We start from the raw sequence: 26,262 nt of genomic DNA on the forward strand, positions 1-26,262 counted from the left end.
TTGTTTTCTGCTTAGTGTCCCTTGCAAGCTAGTGGGGGGTGGAGGGGGAAGGCCACTGGGGAGGGGGAGGCAGGGTGGAGGTGAGAGTGTCGGGGAGCAGAGACTGAAGGAAAGCAGGAGGTGGTGCTCTTCTGTCACCCTCGGTGGTATCCTGGTCACTCGTTTGCAAGGGCAGGCGGTCGGTCGTGTGCAGTTGGCCTCCAGGGCGAACTGGCGTGGATCTTGTCATCCATATGTGCGCTGGGAGGCAGAAACCTACAGAGAGAGCGGTTTCCGGTCCCTACTTCCCGCCACAGTCGTGTTCCGCAAGTGGTTACAGTTCTGGTTTAGGTACCACCAGTCTCTCCTAGTGCCTTCGTGATGTGTTGATGGAACTTTAAAATATTCATAAATCTCCACATTGTCCCATGGATGCTAAGTTCTTTGGGAAGGAGCAACCCAGCCTAAACAATGAATCTGATGTGGGCTGCTGCTCAAATTTGTGGGGAAAAATATCATTCCTCCTGGGTCTCTGTCAACTGTGAACTAAACAGCATTCCAGCAAGATGTGCCCTTCCCTTACCTAGTGGGCCTCTGGGACTTTTCATTACCCCCACAGGGATCGATTTACGTCCAATTCCCAGCACAAGCTGAATGATCTCTGAGAGGTGTGTTAAAAACCTCCTTTTTGAATGACACAAGAAAAGGTTTATTGTAAGCAGACCCCTATATAACGAAGAGCTGCTACGGGGGGGGGGGGGTGTTTCCCCCTCTTCACTGACCCAAAATAGATCCTACCCAGGAGTGTTAGCGGAAAGAGCATGCTAGTGATACTTCAGTATTGAAGAGGAGAAGAGCCATGAGTTTTGTCCAGTGAACCTGGACGAGAGAAAGCTAGTTCAGTGTCTCTTTCATGTCCTGGAAGCAGACTAGGGGACCTTTTCAAAGTGTTTGCACGAGTCTCCAGTTCTCATTCTTGTGGCTTTCCCTGTGGTTCAACATAAACTGTTCTTAGACATTTTTGTTCCACTTAAATCACTAGCATTATAACAGCATAATAATCTATAAATCGTCTTTGCAACTACTTCTGCCACACTGAGTGTTAAATAAGTATTTTCTAAGAAAATGAATTACTATAAGCCATTTTTACGGGAAAATAAATTCCGAGTTATAAATGCATAGTGAGAAAATTTGGGAACATAGTCCATCTGTGGCCTGAGTTGTCTTTCCTTTTTTTAAATTTGGAACTCAAATAAGATGGTTAGGTTTTGAGATTTCCAAAGGGCTGTAAAAAGACAGCATAGGATTCCTCTTGGACACCTCTTGGACACCCTTCTTTTCTTCAGGAGTGAATTCTTCAGAGTCTTCTGCCTTCCCTCAGGAACAGATTGAGAGAGAGCAGGTGTACCTAGAGTGACAGACCGCAAACCCACCAACAGTATGTTTTTTCTCATATATGGTAGTAACTGAACTATTTTGACTAAACATATGATTCATTAAATGGTGTTTACTGTCCGACCCCAAATGTACATTCTTATAAAATAGATGTCTGCTCTGTCAGTGTGCCTATTAATCATTAGTAAAATTTATTTTTCTACATTTTAGATAAAATAAATACAGATAGATATCTCATCCTCGTCAGCCATGAGGGATCCTCTGGCATTTTCCCAGGGCCTGTGTGAACCTACCTTTGATAATCACTGTACTGAGCCATTGAGGTAACTTGAGATAGACGTATTTTCTTGCAGAAATATGTCCCATGTTGATGGAGAACAGATCTGCTAGAAGCATCTTAAGAGCGTTTTGAACATTTCTCACATATGAATCCAGATGGAAAATGTATTAAACAAAAGCTTCTTGCTTTTGACCCTCTCTGGAGCTTCTCTGGGGCGGGGGGTTCACTGATGAAAACAATGAAAGAGAGGTGGCATCGTGTCACATACCAGTGTTTCCCCAAGTTCTGCCCTTCTCATATTACCACCACATTTTTGCCTTATCAACACCATGGTATTGTTATTTTAGAAATACTTTGTTTTAAATTTTCTCATTTGCACTTAAATTATTATATTCAAAAATATCCTTTATATCATGAAGGAATTCCTTTATTCCATGAATGGAATGCCAACCTCACTTGCCATGAAGTGAAAGAAATAAAACAAGTAGGCATATAATTACTTTAAAAAACTACAATGAAGGGCGCCTGGGTTGCTCAGTTGGTTAAGCGACTGCTTTCAGCTCAGGTCATGATCCTAGAGTCCCGGGATCGAGTCCCGCATCGGGCTCCCAGATCCATGGGGAGTCTGCTTCTCTCTCTTACCTTCTCCTTGCTCATACTCTCTCTCTCAAATAAATAAATAAAATATTTTTTAAAAAACTACAATGACATATCACTTCACCCCTGTTAGAATGGCTGTCATCAGACAGACAAGAGAGGAGCCTGAGCGGTCTTGAGGTGACAGCAACTGCAACGATGACTCCCCTAGGTGGAGGAGGAGGTGGACAAGGGGAAGGCCAGGTGATGTCGATCTTCATCTGAGATTGTCACGGAAAGATAAAGGAGAAAGCCTTCATCTTCTGAGCCACCTAAGGTAACAAAATGTTAAATGGAAAACCAGAGGATGTTCACGTTCAGTCACCACTGTCCAAACTCAGAAGGGACCTCCCTCTGCAGGGGATACATAAAAATGAGTTTCTTTTAAGTAAACAGAAAACAAGAGATAAATGTTGGTGAGGAGTTGGTATGAAGGGAAACTTTGGGCACTGGCAGTGGGACTATAAATTGGTGTAGTCACTGTGGAAAACAGTGTGAGATTCTTCAAAAAATGATCCCGCAATTCCACTTGTGGGTACACATTCGAAAGAAGTGAAAAGAACATATTGAAAAGATATCTGAGAGGTGTGTGGGTGGCTCAGTGGGTTAAACCTCTGCCTTTGGCTCGGGTCATGATCCCAGGGTCCTGGGTTCAAGCCCTGCATCAGGCTCTCTGCTTGACGGGGAGCCTGCTTCCCACTCTCTCTCTCTGCCTGCCTCTCTGCCTACTTGTGATCTCTGCCTGTCAAATAAATAAATAAAATCTTTTTTAAAAAAGAAAAGATATTTGAGCTCCCAGGCTCATTGCACCATTATTCACAATAGCCAAGCTATGGAATCAACCCACGTGTCTGTCAGTGGACAAATGGATAAAGAAGATGTGGTGTACGGATATCCTGTGGGATATTATCCAGCCATGACAACGAAGGAAATCCTGCCATTTGTGACAGCAGGGATGGACCTTGAGAGGATTATGCTACATGAAATAAGCCAGACAGAGGAGGACAAATACAGCAAGGTATCTATCACCTATATGTGGAATTTTTTAAAAAGTTAAACTCACAGAAACAAAGAATAGAAAAGTGGCTGCCAGAAGCTGGGGGTGAGGAAAAAAGAGAAAGTTTGACAAAAGAATACAAACCTTCAGCTATAAGATGAATAAGGTGTGAGGAGCCACCATAGAACATGGTGACTGTAGTTGATAACACTGTATTGTATAAGTGAAAGTTGCCAAGAAAGTTGAACTTAAATGGTCTCGCAAAAAAAAAAAAAAAAAAAAAAAAAAGGGAAGAAAGAAGAGATAAATATGTGTGGGGCTGGATGTGTTGAAGAACTGGAGGGGGGGGGTGTTTCACAGTGTATATGAATGTATCAAATCACCACAACTTATACTCTAAATACCTTACAATTTTATTTGTCAAATATCCCTCAGTAAAACTAATATTTTTAAAAAGCCTTTAAAAATGTTCTCCCCGCACAAAAAAAAGTTCTTCCATATGCTCCCCAGTATGACTGAACCAACCCAAACAAGTGAAAAAACTCAAGCACCGCACGTTGGAAATATTGTCCTAAGTTATTTAAAAATTAATACAATACTTGCTGGATCTTCCTGATGTGGTTTTGCTGGCTGTCCTGACACCTGTGATCAAGCAACAAATTCTACCTTCAGCTCCATCATGTGCTTTCCTTGTCCATTTGGGGACCGTATGATTCACAGAGTATAGCCCTCTCTGCCAGGGCCCGGGGCTGGGGCCTAGCTCTCCCACTGATTCTGACGGACGCCCTGTGCAGAGCAGGGCTCCAGTCCCCACACCAGCCATCCACAGATCTGAATCTCTAAGAAGTCAGCACTACTCTCAGTTCTGTCAAATGCCAAAGGTTCACTTCCCACATCACACATTTCTGTTTTGTATTAAGGAAAATGACCCGGTGCCCAGGTGGCTCAGTGGGTTAAGCTTCTGCCTTCGGCTCAGGTTGTGATCTCAGGGTCCTGGGATTGAGCCCCGCACTGGGTTCTCTGCTCAGCAGGGAGTCTCCTTCCCCTTCTCTCTGCCTGCCTCTCTGCCTACTTGTGATCTCTCTCTGTCTGTCAAATGAATGAATAAATAAATAAATAAATCTTAAGAAAAAGAAAAATGACCTAATTTGGTGTTGGTGACAGTAAATATTTGAGAATTTACTTTTCTAGTCTCTGGAAATATTGAATCCCAGTTTTTCAATTGGCTCTCTCAACAAAATTATAGGACCCAGCAAATGACAGAGTAATCCACCGTGTAGGCCTGGTTCTACAGATGAGGAGCAAACTGGGGCTTGGCCAGAGGCGGGGAGGGGAGGATGAAACAGCATTGCTCACTCTTCACAGAGAAGAAAGGGTATGCTCACTGCCAGACTCTGGGTCTGGGTGAAGGTCTCCAGAGTCCTGGGGCCAGGACTGGATGGACCAGTGTCAGGGAAAGAGAAACAGGCACTCAGGGGGTCAGCACTGAGGAGTGGTTTCTTTGGGTTGGCACATGGGAGAGGAGCCAGGCATGAAAGTCTGAAGGTGTGGCCCATGATTAGAGGGCCTTGAATGCCTGGGCTTGATTCCACTGGGAATGGGGAGCCCTCGGTGATACACGAGTCGAGGAGACATGAACAAGACTCTTGGAAGTAAAAGAGGGGCTAGAAACACAGAAACCAGTGAGGAACCTGTTACAAAACATTTGTGAGAAGTCATTCTAAGCTTCACCAAGAGTGTTGGCTGAGGAATGGAAAAGATACTAGTTGATTTAGAGAAATGATAATCGTGTATATTTTTGGAGCAGATCTCAGATATTTTATTGTTCTTTTTTGCTACAAAGAGTTATTTATTACATCTTCTTTTTTTTTTTTTTTAAAGATTTTTATTTATTTACTTGACAGACAAAGATCACAACTAGGCAAAGAGGCAGGCTGAGAGAGAGGAGGAAGCAGGCTCCCTGCTGAACAGAGAGCCCGATGCGGGGCTTGATCCCAGGACCCTGGGATCATGACATAGGCCGAAGGCAGAGGCTTTAACCCACTGAGCCACCCAGGCGTCCCTTACTCCATCTTCTTAAAAGTTTTTACCACTCAACAATGAATTTTCTTAAAAAAAATCCTTTCAAGTATAAAGTATGGAATTCTGAACAACATATGGGAATTTAAGTAATGACTTAACATTATTGAAGGATTTTATGAACCACAGCACTGAGGGCTGAATCCTGAGACTGTAACTGTTACGGGAAGCCCATGGAAAAATCCCCAGTGTGGGGTCGGGGACCCACCTACACATGTTTCAGAAAAATAAAAACATAACATACAACCTTGACAGGGAAAAACACCATCTCCTCAGTACCAGCGGAAAGAAACTGAACTTATCATCTGCCCCAAATAGCTTTGAAATGAGGTGGGATAAAGGGAAAGAAGAAGAAGCGAATATTAAAAAGAAGTTGTCCTGCAAATGATTCACGAGGGGTGATTAAATAGTATTATTTACATCTCCTGAGTTTAAGCCATTGGTTGGCTGACGTCTGAGAGAGGCATGTCTAAGTCTGTACAGGATGTACCACGAGTTTTTAAGGAAATTTTTTTTCTTAAAAAGAAAAATTTATTTTTTCATCATATTTGGACTGAAAAAGATACAGTACTGTCTCTGCCCGTGTATGGCACTGGATTCCTTCAAATGTCTCCCCACCTGCTCAGGGTTAGAGAATAGTATTACAGATCCAAATATGACTTCCGACTGGATTGTGGTAGAGAATATTGTCATATTTAGGTGAAAAATATGAATTGTCCTTCCGTACCAAACCACTTTCTTGTTTCTGGGGAACCCATCATTTGAAGTTTTGGGTGTTTGGCTTTCCAATTGTAATATGAGCGTAGCAGATGTGTGGTAGTTGTGGTGGTAATTTTCATATAGTTTTGGGGGAAAATGAATCTTACATCCCCATGAATAAGATGATGATCTCTGGGTAGGAATTCAGGGTGTTGCTTTGTTTAATAAAGGAGCCACCCCCACAACTGAGAAATTAAGTGGTTTTACATATGTATTCAATGCTATGGGGCTTTTCAAAAAGAACCATAATTCTCAGCTTTTGATAGAACATCAGTCTGTGGTGTTGTAGGGAGTCACTGGGCCTTAATTCCCCCTGACTTCTTTTTAAAAACACTTATTCCCCATGATGGATATTTTTATTTATTTTCCAGACATGAAATTAGAAAAAAAAAATTAAAAAAAAAAAAGAATAAACTCTGAGGTTGTATTGGTTTTTTTCCTCAAAGGTACCAGGGAGGAAAAAATGGAATCTGATTGAAGGCGCTATGTCAAGGAAACAACCAAAATCCAAAATAAGCAAAATGACACTTCGTCAAAAATTAAACATAGAGTTACCGCATGATCCAGCAATGCCCCCAAAGAATTGAGAGCAGGAATTTGAATTCATAACAGTATTATTCATAATGACCGAAAGGTGGAAACAATGTAGATGTCCGACAGATGAATGGATAAACCAAATGTGGTGTGGACATACAATAGAATATTTTTCAGCCTTAAAAGGAATGAAATTCTGATGATATGGATGAACCTTGAAACATCCTAACAGGAAAAAGCCAGGCACAAATGGACAAATACTGTGTGATTGTACTTTATGAGGGATCTAGAGGAATGGAACTCATGGACAGAGGTAGAATTGTTGCTGCCAGGGTCTGAGGGGAGTCGGGAATGGGGGTTTAGGGCTTACTGATGGGGAAGAAGAAAATTCTAGAGAAAGCTGGTGGTCATAATTGCAAAACAATGTGAAGGTACCTAATGCCACTGAACTGTACACTTCAAAATGTTTAAAATGGGAAATTTTATGTTACTTACCACACTTGTACACATAAATTTACACACTTATACACATAAGATAAAATAGGCATGTTTTACCACGACTTAAAGAGATCATCAAAATGAAATAGAAATGCTACTTAAATTTACAAGAAACTTCCAGCCTTCCTCCTTGCCCTTAATATTCCCCCAAAACATATATGCAAGCACTTGGATGAGACTAGAGTGGCGGGTATATATTTAGCTAAGAACATGCAAGCTCTTCTAGGTATAATCTTCACTTAACCAGGATAATAATCTCAAGCAAATTCATAGAAAAAATTCATAGAACATGGCCCTCAAGGAATCCCAGCCAATAAATGGGGCAGGGATGGTCCTAATCACACAACCGTAAGACGGGATCTCATGGAGACCAGTCATGAGGGTCTGAGTTGCTACGTGCAGATGGGTGAGGGTTTCCCTCAGGAGGACCCAACAGTTCCCAGATTTCCTGTAGACACATGGAAGTTTAGTTCTAAACATTTTCCAATTCACTGGAAGTCCATCTCATACCAATTTGATCCTGATATTTTCTGCGTTTCTTATCTGGAGATGACGCCTTTGTTTTAAAGCATCTTGGCAAATGTGTGGTTTAGTGGAACAAAATGGAAGGGATTTTTGAAACACAGACGTTGTAAGGCTCAAATCAGGCAATCAGGAGCAAGAAGTTGTACATCAGATACGTGGCCATCAGTCTGGGAAGAGTGTTAGCACAAGTGCAGAGCTACGGAGACACGAGTAGCTAACAGTTGATTGTTAACCTCCCAAACTCGATTCAATGTGACAGTGACACTTCACAGCACATTGCATCCAATCTCATTTGAAGCTGACAAAGATTGTTTCTGCTTTACATCTATTGGTTTATTAATGGTCTACAGGCTCTTAAGCAGATGCATATTCATTAGGTAGCCAGCTGTTAGGAGGTTCCCAGATGTCGAATGTAACTCTGTCTTGGAACATTTTTTTTTTTCCTTATCATGAAACAAAGTAATTGAGGACTTATTAAGGAACCAGTTAATTACTAAAGCGGTACCTTATGGCACCCTTTTTATCATTCAAATCTGAGAACTCTTGGGACATCTAAAAAATTTGGTGAAGAGACAGTATTTAAGAGCCAACCTTTATTATATATTTATATAGAGAGACAGATACTGTTCTGTGTGGAGACATACATACACACACTTCCATGTTGGAGGGATTAAATGTGGAAAGTTCTCAACGACTGAGAAATTTTCAGCTACAGCATCGCTTCCTTGGCTCATTACAGGCGAAAGAGACGTTGGTAAAGCTAGTATATTTACTAAAATTAGAGATACTTTAACATTTATTTAATCTTATCACTTTCCTGTAAAAGATGACTTGAGAAATGGTTTTTCAGCCATTCAGTCATCTCAACTTTATATATACTTCATTTGATATTTTCTGTTAAAGCTACTATTTTTCCTATATAAAAAATAATTCAACTGCAGGCAAACTAGTTTTCAAATTGCCACATTTCTAAATGGCCTTTAAAAAGAAGCCATGTGTTTCTAAATGCTATTTAAAAAAATATTAAAAATAAATAAATAAAAACTTACTCTAAAGATGTCAATTCAAATATTCCCTTAAGAACACCTTAGATCTGGAAATCCCATTTCTAGTTTTATTTGGTAGCTGGGCATCTCAATTCTGTTTCTCAAATGCAAGAATCACAGGAGCAAATAAAAAATTGCCAAGAGCACACAATCTTTAAAAAACATTGCTGCGCACTTTTTGAAATGGATTTCTTAAACAAGCAATCCAAGGCCATCCACCTTTCCTGCAGTTTGCCCTTAACATCTCTTCTGATTCCTTGAGGGGCCTTTGTGCTATACTGCTCCAAGCCTGCTGGAATTTTCTGCATCTGATTTGGCTAATGTCTTATGCTAAGTTATATCACCATTTCTACAAAACAAACAATAGGTTTACTCTTCAGAAGAGATGAGTTTTTATTTGCTCTGTGGCTCATCTCCTGCTGGTGACCTTTAGAAAATGCAAATAGATTTCATAAACATTCAGTGCTTACTTTAAAAACATATTATTTAACAACCATTTCCTAGCTGTCTACCCTATGTGGAGTTTTACATGGCACTTGGGACAATGTGGTAAGAGATCAAGGAAATGGGAAGAAAAACCTGACGATCTGAATGGCAGGTACAATCTTTAAATTAAGAGGTCTGAGATATTAATAGAGGAGAACTGAGGGATAGTGGACTAGAACTAGAGTTGGATTCCAAAGACCTGTCCTGAGAGATCTGACTTCACTAACTACTTTGCTTTCCTGGAGCCAGTTTCATCATCCACAATGAGGGGTCAGTGATGGTCTTACCTTCTTAGCTTAGCTTAGGGTGACTGTGAAGATCAGGGAGGAAATGAGGTGACTCCACCCTGTAAACTATAATATGCAAATACAAGTAATTATTACTTGAAAGAGTTTAGGGCGCCCGGGTGGCTCAGTGGGTTAAGCCTCTGCTTTCCGCTCAGGTCATGATCTCAGGGTCCTGGGATCGAGTTCCACATCGGGCTCTCTGCTTGGTGGGGAGCCTGCTTCACCTCCTACCCCAAATCTCTGCGTGCCTCTCTGCCGACTCGTGATCTCTGTCTGTCAAATAAATAAATAAATAAGATTTTTTTTTTTTTTAAGATTTTATTTATTTATTTGACAGAGATCACAAGTCGGCAGAGAGGCAGGCAGAGAGAGAGGAAGGGTAGCAGGCTCCCTGCTGAGCAGAGAGCCCGAGGCGGGGCTCGATCCCAGGACCCCAGAACCATGACCTGAGCTGAAGGCAGAGGCTTTAACCCACTGAGCCACCCAGGCGCCCCAATAAATAAATAAAATCTTAAAAAAAAAAAAAAGAAAGAGTCAGTTTGTATTTATATAAGTGGCCCCATTGGACCATCCTTATATGCATATCAACCACTGATGTATTTCAGGTTGGACAGTAAACATCAAACGATTGCCATGTAATCTTCCCCTCGAGTTTTTCAAAGTGAACTCTGTGACTACCATGGGTAGGACAGCACTCGAGGTCTTCAGAATATACCATCTCGGATGGGCATAATCCCGTCTGAGGAACTTTGGGGGAGAGTGAAATAATTACTTACCTCAGCATCCTAAATATCGACGATTTTCTATCCTTGCCTATCTCCTCAGCTTTTCTTTTACATCGACCACCCACCACAGCCACTAAGCTTCTGATAGGTTTTGGGTTTTGTTTTGTTTTGTTTTTTTCCCCACTTGGGAGTCTTCACATGTCTGGTTCAAGTTCTGCTGATCTCTGTATAAAAGGTCCCTTCTCCGAGAGGCCTTCCTGAATTCCCCCGCCTAGATTAGGCCTCTCCGTCTATCTTTGTGTAAGAGCCACTTGACCGTGTCCTTCAGAACACTCAGACGCGCACACTGCCGCGTGCTGACCTGATGGGTAGGTTCGGTTGCAGTCACCACTGTGCAGAACTGGAGGTAGTGCCGGCAGCAGGCACCTAAGGAGGGAAGGGGGCACCCGGGAGGCTCAGTCAGTTAATTGTCTGACTCTTGGTTTTGGCTCAGGTCCTGATCTCATTGTGTGGGATCCAGCCCCTCTTCTGGTTCTGTGCTCAGCAGGGAGCCTGCTTGAGATTCTCTCTCATCTCTCCCTCTGCCCTTCGCCCTGCTCCCAGGTGTGCTCTCTCTCTCTCAAATAAATAAGTAAATCAATCAATGAATCAATCAATATTTTAAAAAAGAAGTAGGAATAAACACATGGAATAAAATTTAGGTAGTGGCCCATGGCCATATTACAGTCTGGTTTCCTAGCTAGGAGGATTTAGACGTTCTGTATTTTTATCATTGACTGTTTTGCTATTGTTCCTTTTATTTTTTGATTAACTGTGAAGTAAAAATACCATGAAAAATAGGAATACTAGGACCCAGTCTACTACCTAATATTTAACTGCATTTTACAAAGTAGTTTAATGAAACAGGTTTATGAATCACCAGACATGAAAGATCACATCTTCAGTGCTTCATTAACAGAAGCTGATTCTGTGCCCATTATATACTGATTTCCAAAATTTCCAAGAGGGAGTCCTGCCGAGGATTTCCTTCTCTTTCTGTGGCAAAAACTCTGCCAAACGTACTACCTGGGGGCTGACTTTGCTGATCAGTTACTGAAAATCGAGAGTCTCCCTTTCTGGGACCCTGCATAACAATCTTCGCAAAGTTACATTTAACTAGTTCCGGACATCCCTGTTCTGTATCTATCAGAGGGAGGACATTCTTCTCTAGCTTATGAGAACGAAGGGAGTTGATGTTTATAAGGTGAAGGTGTCCAGTACAGAGCTTGCTCCTGCAATTTCATGAATGGATGGAAACTTTGCTGGATCCCCCCAGTTCAGGAGATCAGATTTATCCAGGCTCACCAGGAACATGATCACTGTGGGTGCACGATTTCTATAGTCTTAGGCTTCTGTGAAGGGTTTGTCAGAGAACACAGTATACAACCTTGCAAGGCCCCCTCGGAAACAAGTCAGAGGTCTTCAGGTTTGACCCATTTTATGCTCTTCTCAAAGGGCAGAAAGGGAGGCTTAAAAGGTTTACAACACACCAAGCACTCAACACTCAGTCTCTCAGTCTAAGATTTTCTAAAAAACTCAACGTGGGTAAAAATTTTACTTCTTCATTAAAAGCTAGGAAATATGCACTATATATCAGAAGAAACAAGCTGAAAAACTGAGCAAACACTGATGTCACAGAGTTCTAGAACTCAGTATCCGGAGAGATTTCATGTGACAGTCATTCTGCCTGAAGAATGTGACTGAAGTGAAGAACAAAACCAAATTCTTTGTACCTCAAGCAGATTACCTTATAGACAATAAATCAAGCAAATGGATAGTTACTATGAAATAATCTTACCTTTTAATTCTCAATAGACAGCGATGTGGCCTGAGGACCACTGGGGAGCCCTGAGCAACTTCCCACCCTTTCCAACCTCATATCCCTGAGCCCAGACTTTTTTCATGTATTTCCACCAAAACAACATAGCACAGCAGACTGAATGCAGAAGAACTTAATTCAGCTGTATTCTATTAAGGGAGGTAATAAAGAGATTTTCAAAAATGTTAAAAAAAAGTTACTCTTCTCATAGATTTTTATTTTGGAAGTTTTAAAATTTTATTTATTATAATTTGAAATTATAATTTGACAGGGCACCTGGGTGGCTCAGTTGGTTAGCATCTGACTCTTGTTTTCAGCTCAGGTCATGATCTCCAGGTCACAGGATCCAGCCCTACATATGCATGCCACAGGGAGCCTACTGAAGATTCTCTCTCCCTCTCTGGCTCGCCACCCCTGCTTATACTCCTTCTTAAAAAAATCGTAACTTGACAGGTAATGGGGTTACTGTAAAAGTCAGTATTTTTAAGGTTGTTCAGGTTTTATTTCAAATACAGTAAATATTGATATGACCCACATAAACATGAAAGTTCTTTGAGGTTCTCAATAATTTTTAAGGTATAAAGGGGGTTCTGAGATCAAATTGCTATATATACTAACTCTAAGCACTCAGAATAAAATGGTAGAGCATGCTTGGAGCACTTAAAGAACACAGCTGCAAGGTGTATAGTTAAGAAAAATCAGATGGAGAAAAAATGCAGGGTTTCACAGTCCAGGACTCAATTATTTCAAGTAATGACATTTATTTTATTTTATTATTATTTTCTAAAATTTTATTTATTTGACAGGGAAATCACAAGTAGGCAAAGAGGCAGGCAGAGAGGAGGAAGCAGACTCCCTGCCAAGCAGAGAGCCTGATGCGGGACGCTATCCCAGGACCCTGAGATCATTACCTGAGCCGAAGGCAGAGGCTCAACCCACTGAGCCACCCAGGTGCCCAGTGACTTTTTGTTTAAAGAGTAACAAATAAAACCCATGTTTGCCCATCAGGAATTTCAAATCCCTCCAAAATCCCTGGGAGGCTAAGCATCTAAATTGGTTGGATGAAGGTTCCCCCACCCATTGGGCTGAGCAAGTGCAGTGTGAAGAGGTGCCAGGGGCTACCTATTGTCTGCGAGGAACAATGCAAAGTTGCCATTACTAAGAAGACACACACACACACACACATAACACACAAGAATTAAGGTCATAATGAGTAAAAGTTAAAAAAAAAAAAAAAAAAACTTTTCATGGATTTTTTTTTCCAGTCTTTGTATCTGATTGCTTATCTGGATGTAAGAACAGCAAGATCTTAGTCAACAGAACTGCAAGAAGTCAATAGAAAAGTTGAGATCTCGCCTCCTCCTAAAAGCTAGGAACATTCTAATGAGGGTTATTTGTGCAGCAAATCCCATACCACCTTCATAGTTTTCTCTCTCACATCTGCACTAATGTGGTTAAGTAGAAGTGAGTCAGTACATTCACAAAATAGCTCATTTATAATTTCCTTGTCTGAGATTGGAATTAAACTCAGGCAGATAGGAAAGCCCTCAGAAATCAACTGCGTATCAGTCTCTAAGGTTTTCTTTCTTTTTTTTTTTTTTTAAAGATTTTATTTATTTGACAAGACAGAGATCACAAATAGCCAGAGAGGCAGGCAGAGAAAGAGGAGGAAGCAGACTGCCTGAGGAGCAGAGAGCCCGATGCAGGGCTTGATCCCAGAACCCTGGGATCATGACCTGAGCCAAAGGCAGAGGCTTTAACCCACTGAGCCACCCAGGCGCCCCTCTAAGGTTTTCTTAACTACATACTTCTTTTAGGAATACAACTGGAATATCAGCTTTGGGGTTTGTTGCATGAATGGTGTGCATGTGAATTCTTGAGCAGTGACTGGCATGTAGCCTTGATAGGTGAGCGCGTTTATAAAAAATAAAAATGGGAGGCAGAGAAGTACTTTGTGCGCTTATGTCCATGCCAGTAGATCTGACACATCATTATTCATCCATCACTTCCCTATTTCATTCATTTTAGGAAAGATTTCTTATGGCCCAGAGAAGTCAGGTAAATTGATCAGTGTCACACAGATAGTGTGCATAGCTGAAATGGGCATAGATCTGCTTCCAAGTCCATGGTCTTTCCACAGTACAATGCTGTCTCCCAGCAGAGTTGAAACACAAAGCCAATTTACTTCATAAACCTATTTACTGGGTGTGTTCTGTGCTTAGGACAGTTAGCTTTATTTTGCTACATATAAATATTTGCTTCATAAATATTTGTGGAAGTAACTATAGGCCTCAACTTACTGATTACCCCAAACCCAACATTATGGGTATCATTGAGACAATTTATTATAATCAAAAAAATAAAACACCCAAAGTCCCATTCGAGAACATTTGTGGTTCCTGAAGATTTTGTCAGAGAGGTTAAAAAAAACCTCAAAAGGGAAAAAAATGAAATCTGGTATGGCAGTGGAGAGTCACCTGTACATTTTGAGAACAGTAACCATGTCCCTCTCCCCCAGCAACACACACACACACAGAACCACAACAAAAAAATGAAACATTAGGCAGAAGCTGGTAAAAGGGTGAAGGGATATAGGATCGGCAGAAGGGAGCTCAGCAGACTATTTAAGAGTATTTTCTTGCCAACTCCAAATTATTTGCGGGTATTTAGACCTTTCTTTGGTAATTTTGAAGTATCACTTAGTAACTCTTCCAAAAGTAAGTCACCGGACTGGATGGACCCCTTAATGAGGCAATTCTTTCCTTTCATGGGCTCTGAAACAAAAAAACTGATACCGAACTGTACGTTGAGGTGCAGGAGATAGGGCTGGCTCCCTTCTGTCTTCAGAGACACAATACAGGAAGGAGGCATAGTACAGAAAATGCTTTACAGATAAATCTTAATTTTATTAGAAAAGAACTTTTCAACACAAAAGTTTAGAAACAAAATATTTAATTCCTCCAAGAACTGTATGTATTTGGAAAGGTGATGCTAGACTCTCAGTTTAATGAAAAAATTCTCTTAAGATGACAGGTTTTAAATATCAGTGAAGATATTCTCCATGCTGCCACCGGAGCCTGGGTTGACTGTTCTGAAGTAACAACACTTGAAAGCTCCTATTCTTTGAAACTAATTTAAACACATTGAATTGTTGAAAGATTAAAAACCACAGTCAGCTAATTACACTCCCTCTCATCTCTTATTCAGCAAATGAATCACTTTTCATTACCACTTAGCTGAAGTACATGAATTTCTGCCTAATTAGAAATGTTGTAGATGGAACATTAGCAAGAATGGAGTGGGTCAGAATATCTCTGCTGCTTCATTTTTAATTCCTAACAGCAGAGTCTGAGAGGAAAGAATAGAGAAGTCATTAAATAATTTTAAATTATTTATAAAAATTACTTTGCCCAAATTATAATTATTTTTTCCCCAAACGGTCTCAAATGTCTAACAGAATGAAAGAAAAAGCAGTTCAACATTGATTTTAATGAACATTTTAATGTTATGTATAACAGAACATTATGAATACAATGGAAACAAAGTTTTATCAGTTTAATAAAAAAAAATTTCAACACAAAGTGGGGAGGTAATAATTTGATACCTATATTATAATATTTATTTTTAAAAATATTCCCAGCTTGAGGGTGAAACAATTAATTGTGCATTCCAAACTCTAGGATCATGATTTTCATGTGAGCTTAATGCAGAATTACAGCAGGAAAAATGAAAACATTTTAATTAATCTCCTTTATTTGCCATTAAATCAATAAAACCTTTTGACTGCTACAGGTCTCCTTTAATAATATATATTTAACTCCTCTCTATTGGAACCATACTGGTAACGCCGTATTATATACACTCAAAACCAAAACCAAACGAATACTGTATAAAATCTAAAAGCCAACATTGCTGAGTTCTAACATTTATATTTAACTTAAGGTTTTAATGAATTTTTACCTTTTCAATTTTTTAAAAGACACCAAAAAAATAAAAATAAATATTTTTCTCTTTCGACTGTTCCTGACTGAGAAGTGGTGGCTACACGGACAAACACGGAAAGAAGCCTTGCCAAGTTAACCACTGCAAATTGTAAATAATGACTGCTAAAAACAAACAAAAATACTGGAGGGTTTTTTTTTCTTTTAAAGGAAACCATAGAGCAGTCCTGAAAAAAAAAATTTTTTTTTCCTCGTTCTGCAAAGGATAATTATAGCAGAAGATATGGGAAAAGTCCCATAGCTATCACAAGTCGCTTGAAGAGGTTTTGTTACAATAAAAATTTGGAATAGTATAATAGGAATAGCAGAGTTGCTGGAACATTAGCAAAAGTATATACATTCCAGTTACCTTTGATTTAGCCATAATCACATATGTATGCCTTTTTTTGGACAAAAATATATATTTTTATAAAAAACTGATCATCCAACTTTAATGATTTCATTTATGGACTCAAGAGTGGTAGTAAAAGGAACAGACCCAATTATGACAAGGCGATTCAGGGACAGAAAAATCAAGTTCCTCAGGAAAAGAAAAGTATAAAATTAGAGATTCAAACACATTTATTCAGCCCTATTCCAGTCTTCCCACAAATCATGATGTTAAAACGGGCTCTTCAATTTATAAAGGCTTTCAAGGTCTCACTACCCCACGAGTGGTCTATTCTCACTGGGAAAAATAATTTTGACTGCCTCATCTGAAGTGCCCTTGCCTGGTCATCTGAAATACTAGATATTTCACTTTTATAAAACAGCCTTTTTTGGTTCTTTATGTAGATTTATTTTAACTAATTAATAAAAGAAACGGGAGTTGATTAGCATTTTCCATCCCAACATCACCTATCTTCACCACTAAAAATCCTTCATTCAATCTGCTCCTTTACCATTTCTCATTTGCTAAAGTTGGCAAAATTTGCAAAGGCATCTTGCTTGGGTTGCACAGTTCCAGAAGTCATGGCTAAGTTGGGCATGCCCATTCCCATTGTGCCTGTGAGGCCCATCCCAGCAGCTGACATCCCCATGTTCATGTTCATGCCCATCATGCTCTGGTTCATCATTGGGGTGTTTCCCAGAGGCGCTATTCCCATGGTGCCAGTCATCACACTGGGCATGCTCATAGGCATGGGTCCCCCCATCAAAGGGTTAGTTTGGGGCCGGACAGGAATTATGTTTGATGGAGAACTGAGGTTCACAGCTCCAAAGCTTTGGGTCATCACATTCATAGGCTGCTGCATATCTACCAGAAGGAAAAAGACAAAACTTTACATTAGATCCAGCAGAGTAATAATACAATATTCCTGACCATCAACACTTTAAAGCCCTAATAAAATTCCTTTACAGTGATTTTACAAAGTCAGTCAATTAACTCGCATTATTTGTTCTAGAAAAATAGTTTGTGGCTGTTAACTCTGGTTTCCCACAGACGTAGAAACAAAGAGTGGGCTGGGGGAAAACACGAGGCACTTTACAATCATTCCAACAAAATTTATTGTTGAATCCAAACTAACAAGGTATCAGGAGCCACTGTGTATCAAAAGCCTTGTAAAACTTTATACCCTTTGACTCACTTTATTTTTAGAACATTACATTAAGGAAAAAAAAATCCCAAGTACAAAGATTTATATAAAATCACGATGGAGCTGTTTATAATTGCAAAAAGCTAAAAACAACAGAAATAACCAACAATAAAGAAATTGTACACTGAGGGGCGCCTGGGTGGCTCAGTGGTTTAAGCCTCTGCCTTCGGCTCAGGTCATGATCTCAGGGTCCTGGGATCGAGCCCCACATCGGGCTCTCTGCTCAGCAGGGAGCCTGCTCCCCCCTCTCTCTGCCTGCCTCTGCCTGCTTGTGATCTCTGTCTGTCAAATAAATAAATCAAATATTTAAAAAAAAAAAAAAAAAAAGAAATTGTACACTGATATAATGGTAACTATAAATAGCTAAATCATTTTTCCCTAAGAATATTAAATACAGGAAAAATGATAACTTTATGCAAAATAACAACGACAAGAAGTAGAATAATATAAGCAGTGATTTCAAGTATTAAAAATGTGGTTAGAAAAGACAGAAAGAAATATCAATTGGGACGCCTGGGTGGCTCAGTTGGTTGGACAACTGCCTTCGGCTTAGGTCATGATCTCGGAGTCCTGGGATCGAGTCCCGCATCGGGCTCCCAGCTCCACGGGGAGTCTGCTTCTCTCTCTGCCCTTCTCCTCACTCATGCTCTCTCTCCCTGTCTCTCTCTCAAATAAATAAATAAAATCTTTAAAAAAAAAAAAAAAACTTTAAAAAAAAAAAAAAAAAAAAAAAAAAGAAATATCAATTAATGGTGATTATCCCTGGATTATGGAGTTATGATGATCTTTGTTTTCGGGTCATATTTACCTAAAAATAAAACGTTTTCTACACCAATTACTTTTATTTTAGTGATCAGACTCTCCAAACTCACCAAAATACAGTCAATGTAATCAAGCCAAAAGCAGAATACAAAGTAATCCAATATGCTGGGATGTCTATCAAGTATCACAGGAAAAAAATCCTAAGCAATCACACAGTTGCCTTCGGTATGGTCTGTGCCATGTATTCTTATTTCATGGCTTGAACCAGTCCTGGCAACAGGGTAAAGATTATAAGTGCACAAAGAATCAAGATGTCTGGCAGTAACTTACTCTGCTGTTGAATCATTGTGTTGAGTGATGGTTGCTGGGGTTTGGAAGGCTGCATACCAGGTAGTAAGTTGTCTAGGCTGATGTTTACACTGGGGTCAGACCAAGTAGAGGGCAGGGTTTTGCTGACTGGTTTCTGGACCATATCTGTATTCTGATTATAGAGAGGATTAGGCTTCTGCAGCACTGTGCTAACATTTTGCAAAGGCTGGAAAATAGAAAAATGCTCTAAAAATTAAGCTTGGGCTCTATAAAGGTCATCAGATGGCAATTTAATCACAATAACTCCAGATATACAAGACTTAGTAACAAACTCCTGAAACCAGAAAGAACCACAGAAGTGCTAGGCTAAGATCTTTAAGCTGAATCACTAGCTTCCCCCCAAAGTTCCTCTGAATCCCAAATCATACTTGGCATTAAAGGAAAAAAAGAAAACAAACCCAACATGTTTACATGAACAATTACTCTCCCATCACCCAAAGTCTAGAAGCCACCATCCCAGGGAATGACCAACTTCAGGTTAGTACAGCTTTAAGGAAATATATGAATGGAAATTTATTATCACAAGATGGAATTCAGGATATGACTTCCCATGTTATAAAAAGAAAAACTACAAAACCAACAAATTATATTGCACAAATTCTGACATCTTCCTGCTCCATGTACATTTCCCTTGCCTAAAGTGAGCAACATTAGTGGAACTTGATACATGTGGACCAATTCAGGAAATAGGAGAAATTCAGGAGAAAGAAGCAGGGATGCCTCGTAGTTACTAAGGAAAGCTATGAAAAGGACAGAAAAAAAGAAAAGGAATAGAAACAGGAAAAATAATTAAAAAGGTACCAATGTGAAGAATTACAACATAGCGCAATTAAGACTGCAAATAAGTAAACTGGCTTTATGTACAGACCACATGAAAGAAACTCAAAAAGAATAAACTGGTTTGGGCCTGTTTAGAGGTGCATAGTTCAATTTAATGGCACTGGTGTGCCTTTCATATCCTTTTTTTTAGTGTCAAGTCCAACTTCTGTTATACAGAACAGTCACCTTTCTGCTTCTTTCTTCTGTTCCTCCATCCTAACACCCAAAAGGAGAGAATCTACACATTAAAATGAGTAATTAGCATCATAAAAAATACTCAGAATTGCCTGAATCAAAAACAGCACTCTGGTACAACTCAGACACATGTACTCTAACACTGTGCTTGCTTGCTTGTCTGAATTCAAGTTAGTATTAGGTAATTTAGATTTAACTGTAAAAAAGTGAACTTAGGGGCGCCTGGGTTGCTCAGTGGGTTAACTTTGCTTTAGGCTCAGGTCATGATCTCAGGGTCATGAGATCGAGCCCCATGGGCTCTCTGCTCAGCAGGGAGCCTGCTTCCCCCTCCCTCTCTGCCTGCCTCTCTGCCTACTTGTGATCTCTGTCAAATAAATTAAAAAAAAAATCTTATAAAAAAAAAACTTAAAAGAAAAGTGAATTTAAAAAACTCCCATTTAGTTGTTTTTCTTTATGAAAATGAGCTGAAAGAAGAGCCTATATAAAAATTACATAATGTAGAGCAGGCCCAAAATAGGGAAGAGCATTCGTCATTTTAGAGAACGATTTTCTATATTGGTAACGACTGCTTGCAACCAGTAAGTGACATTTCTTTGAGGAACAGATATTTTACTAAGTGAATATAGGCCACGGGTGATCTCTAGTCCTTCTTAAAAACAGATTTTTTTTAAACACCAAATACCAAATTGTTTATGAATGCAATAAACTTTTAGCAATTGCCTCCTCTGTGCAAGGCATCATGCTTGGCTTTGCACGGACTACAGGATGGGTGAGAAAGCCTTGATCTAGAACTCAAATGACTACCAGGGGAACGAGTGTAAAGTAACATGCCATATGCAAAAACCATCTATGTATGGCTTTTTTTCCTGTCTCACGCAAGTCTACCATTACATTAGTCACAGAATCTCTAAGATTAGAAATCAAAGTTTCCAAGGGAGGCAGACAACTTACCTGTGATCTTGACATTGGCAACCCCAAGCCTACAGTATTAGTGCTCATCATAGAGAAATTCATACTCTGGGAAGATGTCATAGTTGCCTGGGATGAACCCATAAGATCAAACAGGTCCGAAGAATTTGAGGCAGCTGGAGGTGGGCCTAAAGCTGGTTGAGAGCCACTGACAAGTTCCACAGCTGGCTGTGAGGCACTGCCAAAGAGCTCACCACTGGAGGCACCAGGGCCTGATGGGGCTTGGTTGAAGGCACTCCAGTCACCAAAGTCTCCATTCCCACTTGTCGCTGTAACTAAGAGGGAATAGTAAGGGTAAGAAACTTTCTGAAATGCGCAGAGCAAAACAACAGAACTGAAAAAAATTAGAGCTGATCTGTGTCCATCCAGATTAACATCTGCAGGTACCATCTCCATCTGGACATTATTTTTCTCATGAATATTCCACAAATGTTAACAAGGTGGCAAAGGAAAGAAAAATCCACCTCTTAGCAGGTCTGAGGTGATACACAGAAACTACAATCAAAACTTTCCTCCAACCTAAGTTTGCGTATCATCAAATATGCTACCAGCTAAACAACTATGGATGAGTCCAAAACCCTGAAAAGTGAGAAAACTTAACTGGTTAAACTTTTGGTTGGGAGATTGAGAATCTTCACATGACGAGACACTCAATAAAATCAAAGAATTCAACTCATTTCACCCATTCATTATTTGGAAAGGTTCAGAGAAATTAAAGTATGACTTATATGGTCTCAAGTAAATAAAATCCCAAATTCACGATATTAAACTCATAAAGAAACAAAACAGAAAAGCATGGAAAAGAAAAACTCAGTGAAATCAAGAGTAGGGTTAGTAAGTTTCTGTAAGAAGTTCTTACCCTTTTGGCCACACTTTCACTGACAACACAAGGGCTGCAGAGAGCCATGGTATAACCCTAGTAGAGTGCTTACTCCAAACGGGACTGTTCTATTTAGTTATTTAACTAAAAACTAGGGTATAGAGGGGAACTCAGGGGGAACTCTTATCATTATATTCAAAGATAATTATAACAAGTTTAAGATTTAATGCATTCAATAATATAAAAATTGGTAATAGGTTAATTAATGGACTACAGTGTTTAAGAGCATAGATTTTGTACCTTACTAAATGAGTGACCCTGGGAAAACTACATAACCCTCTCCGTGTCTCACTTTTTAAAATCTAAGTTGTGAAAATTAACCTTTTTTGTGTGTGAATTTAATATGTTAAGTGCCCTTTAGGGTTTATTATTATTACTATGGATTAATTGTGAAAACATAGGTGAGGGCCAAAGGCATCACATTTTCTTTTCTTTAGGTACGCCATAAAATAGTATAGGCCAAACTTCTAAAATTCTGCATACATATACTATTTAGATCATAATAAATATAAAGGCAACAGATACTAAGGAAAAAAATTCTTTAAATAGGCTATGCATGACTCTAAGTAAATAAATCTAAGAAAGGAATAAATAGATAAATATGAATTAACAGAAGTTGAAAAAGCAAAGGTGAAGAAAGAGCTACATATAAACGGTCATCTGAAAAAGAATAGTATATATTTCCAAGTTAATTAACACCATCTCTTTGTACTCCATGTTCACTTACAACTTGGAAATACACTTTGTCTAGTCTATAAGGTAACCAACCACTCCAATACTGTGTCTCATTATGCTAAATATCTAAAGAGAACAATAATATTAAGTCTTTAAAATTATATTTCTCTATTACCATATTATAATGGTAATATATAATGTAAGCCCCTTCAAAAGAAAATAACTCAGAAAACCGTTCTACCAACAATTTAATATAAGAACTGGGCTAATATTCATCACCTCAGGGTTTTATTAAAATAGGTCTTTGATCTTCTTTACAAAAAAGACTGATTTAAAAGTTTTACAATTAATTCTATATATTAAACAATTTAAAGTAATTTAAGAAAGACTTGCTGGATATAGGTAAACTTTATGCTGATTTCCTATGTGCTTGATCTATAAAACAGAGTACAAATGGAAACTGGGGCAAAACGCGTTGCCCCATCTGAAAACTTTATCTGAAATGATTAATCATAGGAGGAAGAGATTTCTAGTGGGGCATATATTGTTCAGAAAAGATTAATTATTGTTACAACAGTTTCAGCCCCTTGCGTAATGGTGATCAGGTTATATTAATCACATGCATACAGATGAAGAGATGTATCACTTAGCAACATTAAGATATTCTAATTATTTGCATAGTAGGCAACTTTATATACATAAAAACTTTAAGAATTACACAGGCAGTCTGTAAAATTAGGGTAATGTTTATCTTCCACTTGATTTGCCTAAAGTAAGGTATTAACCCTTCGAAGACAAAACCATACTTCTAAAATGAAGTTAATTACTGCACAATTCCGGTTTCTGGGTAATACTCAGAATTTATACAAGAAGGCTACCAAAATAACCCCAGATGATTAAAGCCTATGTATCTTTCTTCCTAAATCCTGACAAAACTACATCAGATATTACTAAATATATGTTTTAATTCAACTAATCTAATGGCATTAACTCTACTTGAAACGAGTAAGACAAATTCAGCTAAATTAACACCTTTTCTTCCTGCTTCACTTCACGTTTAAAATTTATAACTAAATTGTCATATTCTCTCTCAAACTTCAGAGTGACTAGATTTTATACAAAAAACCACTATAGCCAACTCCTTTACAATTTGAAGAAGAAAGCACACTTAGCAACATAGTCCCTATTCTATACACTTCTACAGAAACTACTTTATATCCTTATAAAGAACCATGTCAAAAGGTGTTCCTCATTTTAGAAAGTTGGAGGCTCAGCAGCTTTTCCGAAGTTAAACAGCTACCATACTATATGGCAGAGGCAGTAAGGTAAAAATATTCATAATGGGGAGAAAAAGACAAATGCTTCACCTCAATCTTTGATGTTTAAACCTGTGTTGTTAGTTTCAAGTACACAACATAAAGATTTGGTTCTGTATATACTGCGAAATGATCACCAGAATAAATTGAAGGCATTTTAAAATTTCTAATCTAACATGGAGGGAAGTTTTGCCTGAGATTCAACTGCTCTCTATTTAAGGATGTGTCAAAATGTAGTTCGGTTATGTCTTATAGAAGTGCTCTTAATATATCTAAATAATAAAGAAATGAATTTTATTAAGATAATCTGCTCAATCCCAATGTCTTTGGAATCATTATCATATAACCTAAACATAAACCATAATATTCTTCCTGCTAAATTGAGATTATACTTTGTACTTATTCATACTCCCCACAACACTATCCCTCCCCCACCAAAAAAAAAAAAAAAAAAAGCTAAATAAGAGTTGCTTATAAATGAGGGCAATTTTATTTAGGTGTGCCTGCCTGAGTAGTTTACAACTAAATTAATTCATTTAGCATATTTAAGACACTGACCCAATAAAATACCTTTGTGAATAAATTCTTTAGGATTTAGGAATTATAAATACTATAAGGAGTAAAACACCAAAAAGAAGCTTATTTGGTAGAGGAGGGAACTGTTTGCTTTGATAACCTTTTCACTGCCCCTCAATTTCTGGCCGAACTGTATCATACCTTGGGAAGGGAAACTGCCTGATGCAGCAGTTGAGCCAAAGTCAGCAAATCCTCCAAATAAATCAGCTGATCCTCCTAGAAATTAAGCATGAAGAAAAGTTAAATTGTTAAAACCACAGAATAACCGATACCAATTTCAGGAAGCCATTTCAGCACCACACTTAAAAATTACCTAATATTAGAGGCTCCAGACCTATCACAGAAGCTAGCTTGCTGATCTAAGTTTTCACATCACCATGCTCCTTTTAAGCTACCACAAACTCTTACGTTCTTTATCTTTTAAGTAATTGACACTACATTTGTGGTTAGTTATCCTTCAGTTACACTGCCTGAACACAGCCTGGACCTGTGGTTTATCCAATCAATTATGCTTTTTATGCGTAATCCAAAGAACCTTTGGTGGATGCTAAAACTTGAGTAAAATGTTGCTAGGGAATATTCACATAATCACCAAACATCACCCCACAGATTACTTGATAAATAAAAAGGAATGAACCTACTTTTACAATAGAGAAATTCAATAGATATTGACCTAAACAGCTGATCAAATTTAATGCCACTAATAATCAGAGAAAACAGTATTCATGGGCACTTTAATGCAAGGGACTGAAAGGAGATCATCACCCATGTTAAGAATTCCAGCCAAAAATATTTAACCTGAATGTAATCATCAGGAATGAATCAGACAAATTACAAAATTGAGGGACATTGTGCAAAACAACTCTCAAGACTCTTCAGACAATGTCAACATTGTTTTTTGTTGTTTTTTTTTTTTTTTTGATAGAGAGATCACAAGTAGGCAGAGAGGCAGGCAGTGAGGCAGGCAGAGAGGGGAAGCAGGCTCCCTGCAGGGAGCCCAATGTGGGGCTCGATCCCAGGAGCCTAGGATCATGACCTGAGTCAAAGGCAGAGACTTAACCCACTAAGCCACTCAGGCGCCCCCAATGTCAACATTGTAAAAGACAAAGAAGACTAGGACTGCTACAAATTAAAGGAGCCTAAAGAAATATGACAAATTAATGAAATACATAATCCTTGATTGGATCCTGGATTTTTCTAAAAAGTGCTAACCTGAAATGACATAATTGAGACATCAAGGAAATCTGAAAATGGTCTGTGTATTAGACAATACTGTTTAAATGTTAAATTTCTCAAGTATGATAATTATATTGTGATTATACAGGAAAATGTCCCTGTTTTAAGAAGATACATGCTTAAGTAATTTTGGGGGCAAAATGTCCTGGCTATTTCCAATTTTCTCTCAAATGGTACACAATAAACAAATGGTATATAGTAAAAAATAAATGACCTAGAGAGAGAGATGAAGAAAATGTGGCAAATATTCTGTAGGTTCGAAATTTTTTTTAAATAAAAAGAGAAGAATTTTTGAGGCTGATTTGCATAATAATCAGTTTTAATATCTACATAGGAAAAAATGAATGCAATGATTTTGGTGGACTATTTGTTTTCTATTATCTACTCCACGAACAGGTAAATACTTTTAATCCATGAAAAAATAGCAGCTTTTTGCTACTTCTAGACTGGTGTTTTTAAAGGGGTGAGATCCAAAGGTTGCAAAATCAATCTCTGTGCATAAACAGCACATTCACATACAAATTTTTATCTGTAAACACTATGTGGATAAGAATATTTACTTTTACCTACAATTTGAACAATATTACACGAAATTTTAATATTCCATTTCTGTCCAATTCAGTTATCAACAAAATAGCAGTAGTCAAAGGATCTAAAACCTTAAATAGCTGTCCTTATTTTTCTTTGTCCTTAAAGATTTCACCTCTTAAGAGTCACAACCTTAGAAGTTTAGAGCAGCAGTTCAATTATGGTGCTTTTAGTGTTATGCGAACATTATATAGGTTACATCACAGCTGCTTAGCCCG

General features: G+C 38.6%; 1 protein-coding gene across 2 annotated transcripts in view; it reads right to left on the reverse strand.

Annotated features, from left to right (window-relative positions):
* Positions 1 to 15,615: 15,615 nt before the first annotated feature.
* Positions 15,616 to 26,262, reverse strand: part of CLINT1 (clathrin interactor 1) — a 60,527-nt gene continuing 49,880 nt past the window's right edge. The window contains exons 9-12 of one of the 2 annotated variants that reach the window (XM_059174171.1): positions 24,362 to 24,436; positions 20,756 to 21,048; positions 18,752 to 18,902; positions 15,616 to 17,319 (exon numbers count right to left, since the gene is read on the reverse strand). In XM_059174171.1, the coding sequence (XP_059030154.1) occupies positions 16,973 to 17,319; positions 18,752 to 18,902; positions 20,756 to 21,048; positions 24,362 to 24,436 (866 nt within the window). In that variant the 3' untranslated portion in view covers positions 15,616 to 16,972. Of the gene's footprint in view, positions 17,320 to 18,751; positions 18,957 to 20,755; positions 21,049 to 24,361; positions 24,437 to 26,262 lie in introns of both variants that reach the window. The other variant, XM_059174170.1, reaches the window with a different exon arrangement.

Source organism: Mustela lutreola, chromosome 5 (genome assembly GCF_030435805.1).
Source record: "Mustela lutreola isolate mMusLut2 chromosome 5, mMusLut2.pri, whole genome shotgun sequence".
Lineage (NCBI taxonomy): Eukaryota > Metazoa > Chordata > Mammalia > Carnivora > Mustelidae > Mustela > Mustela lutreola.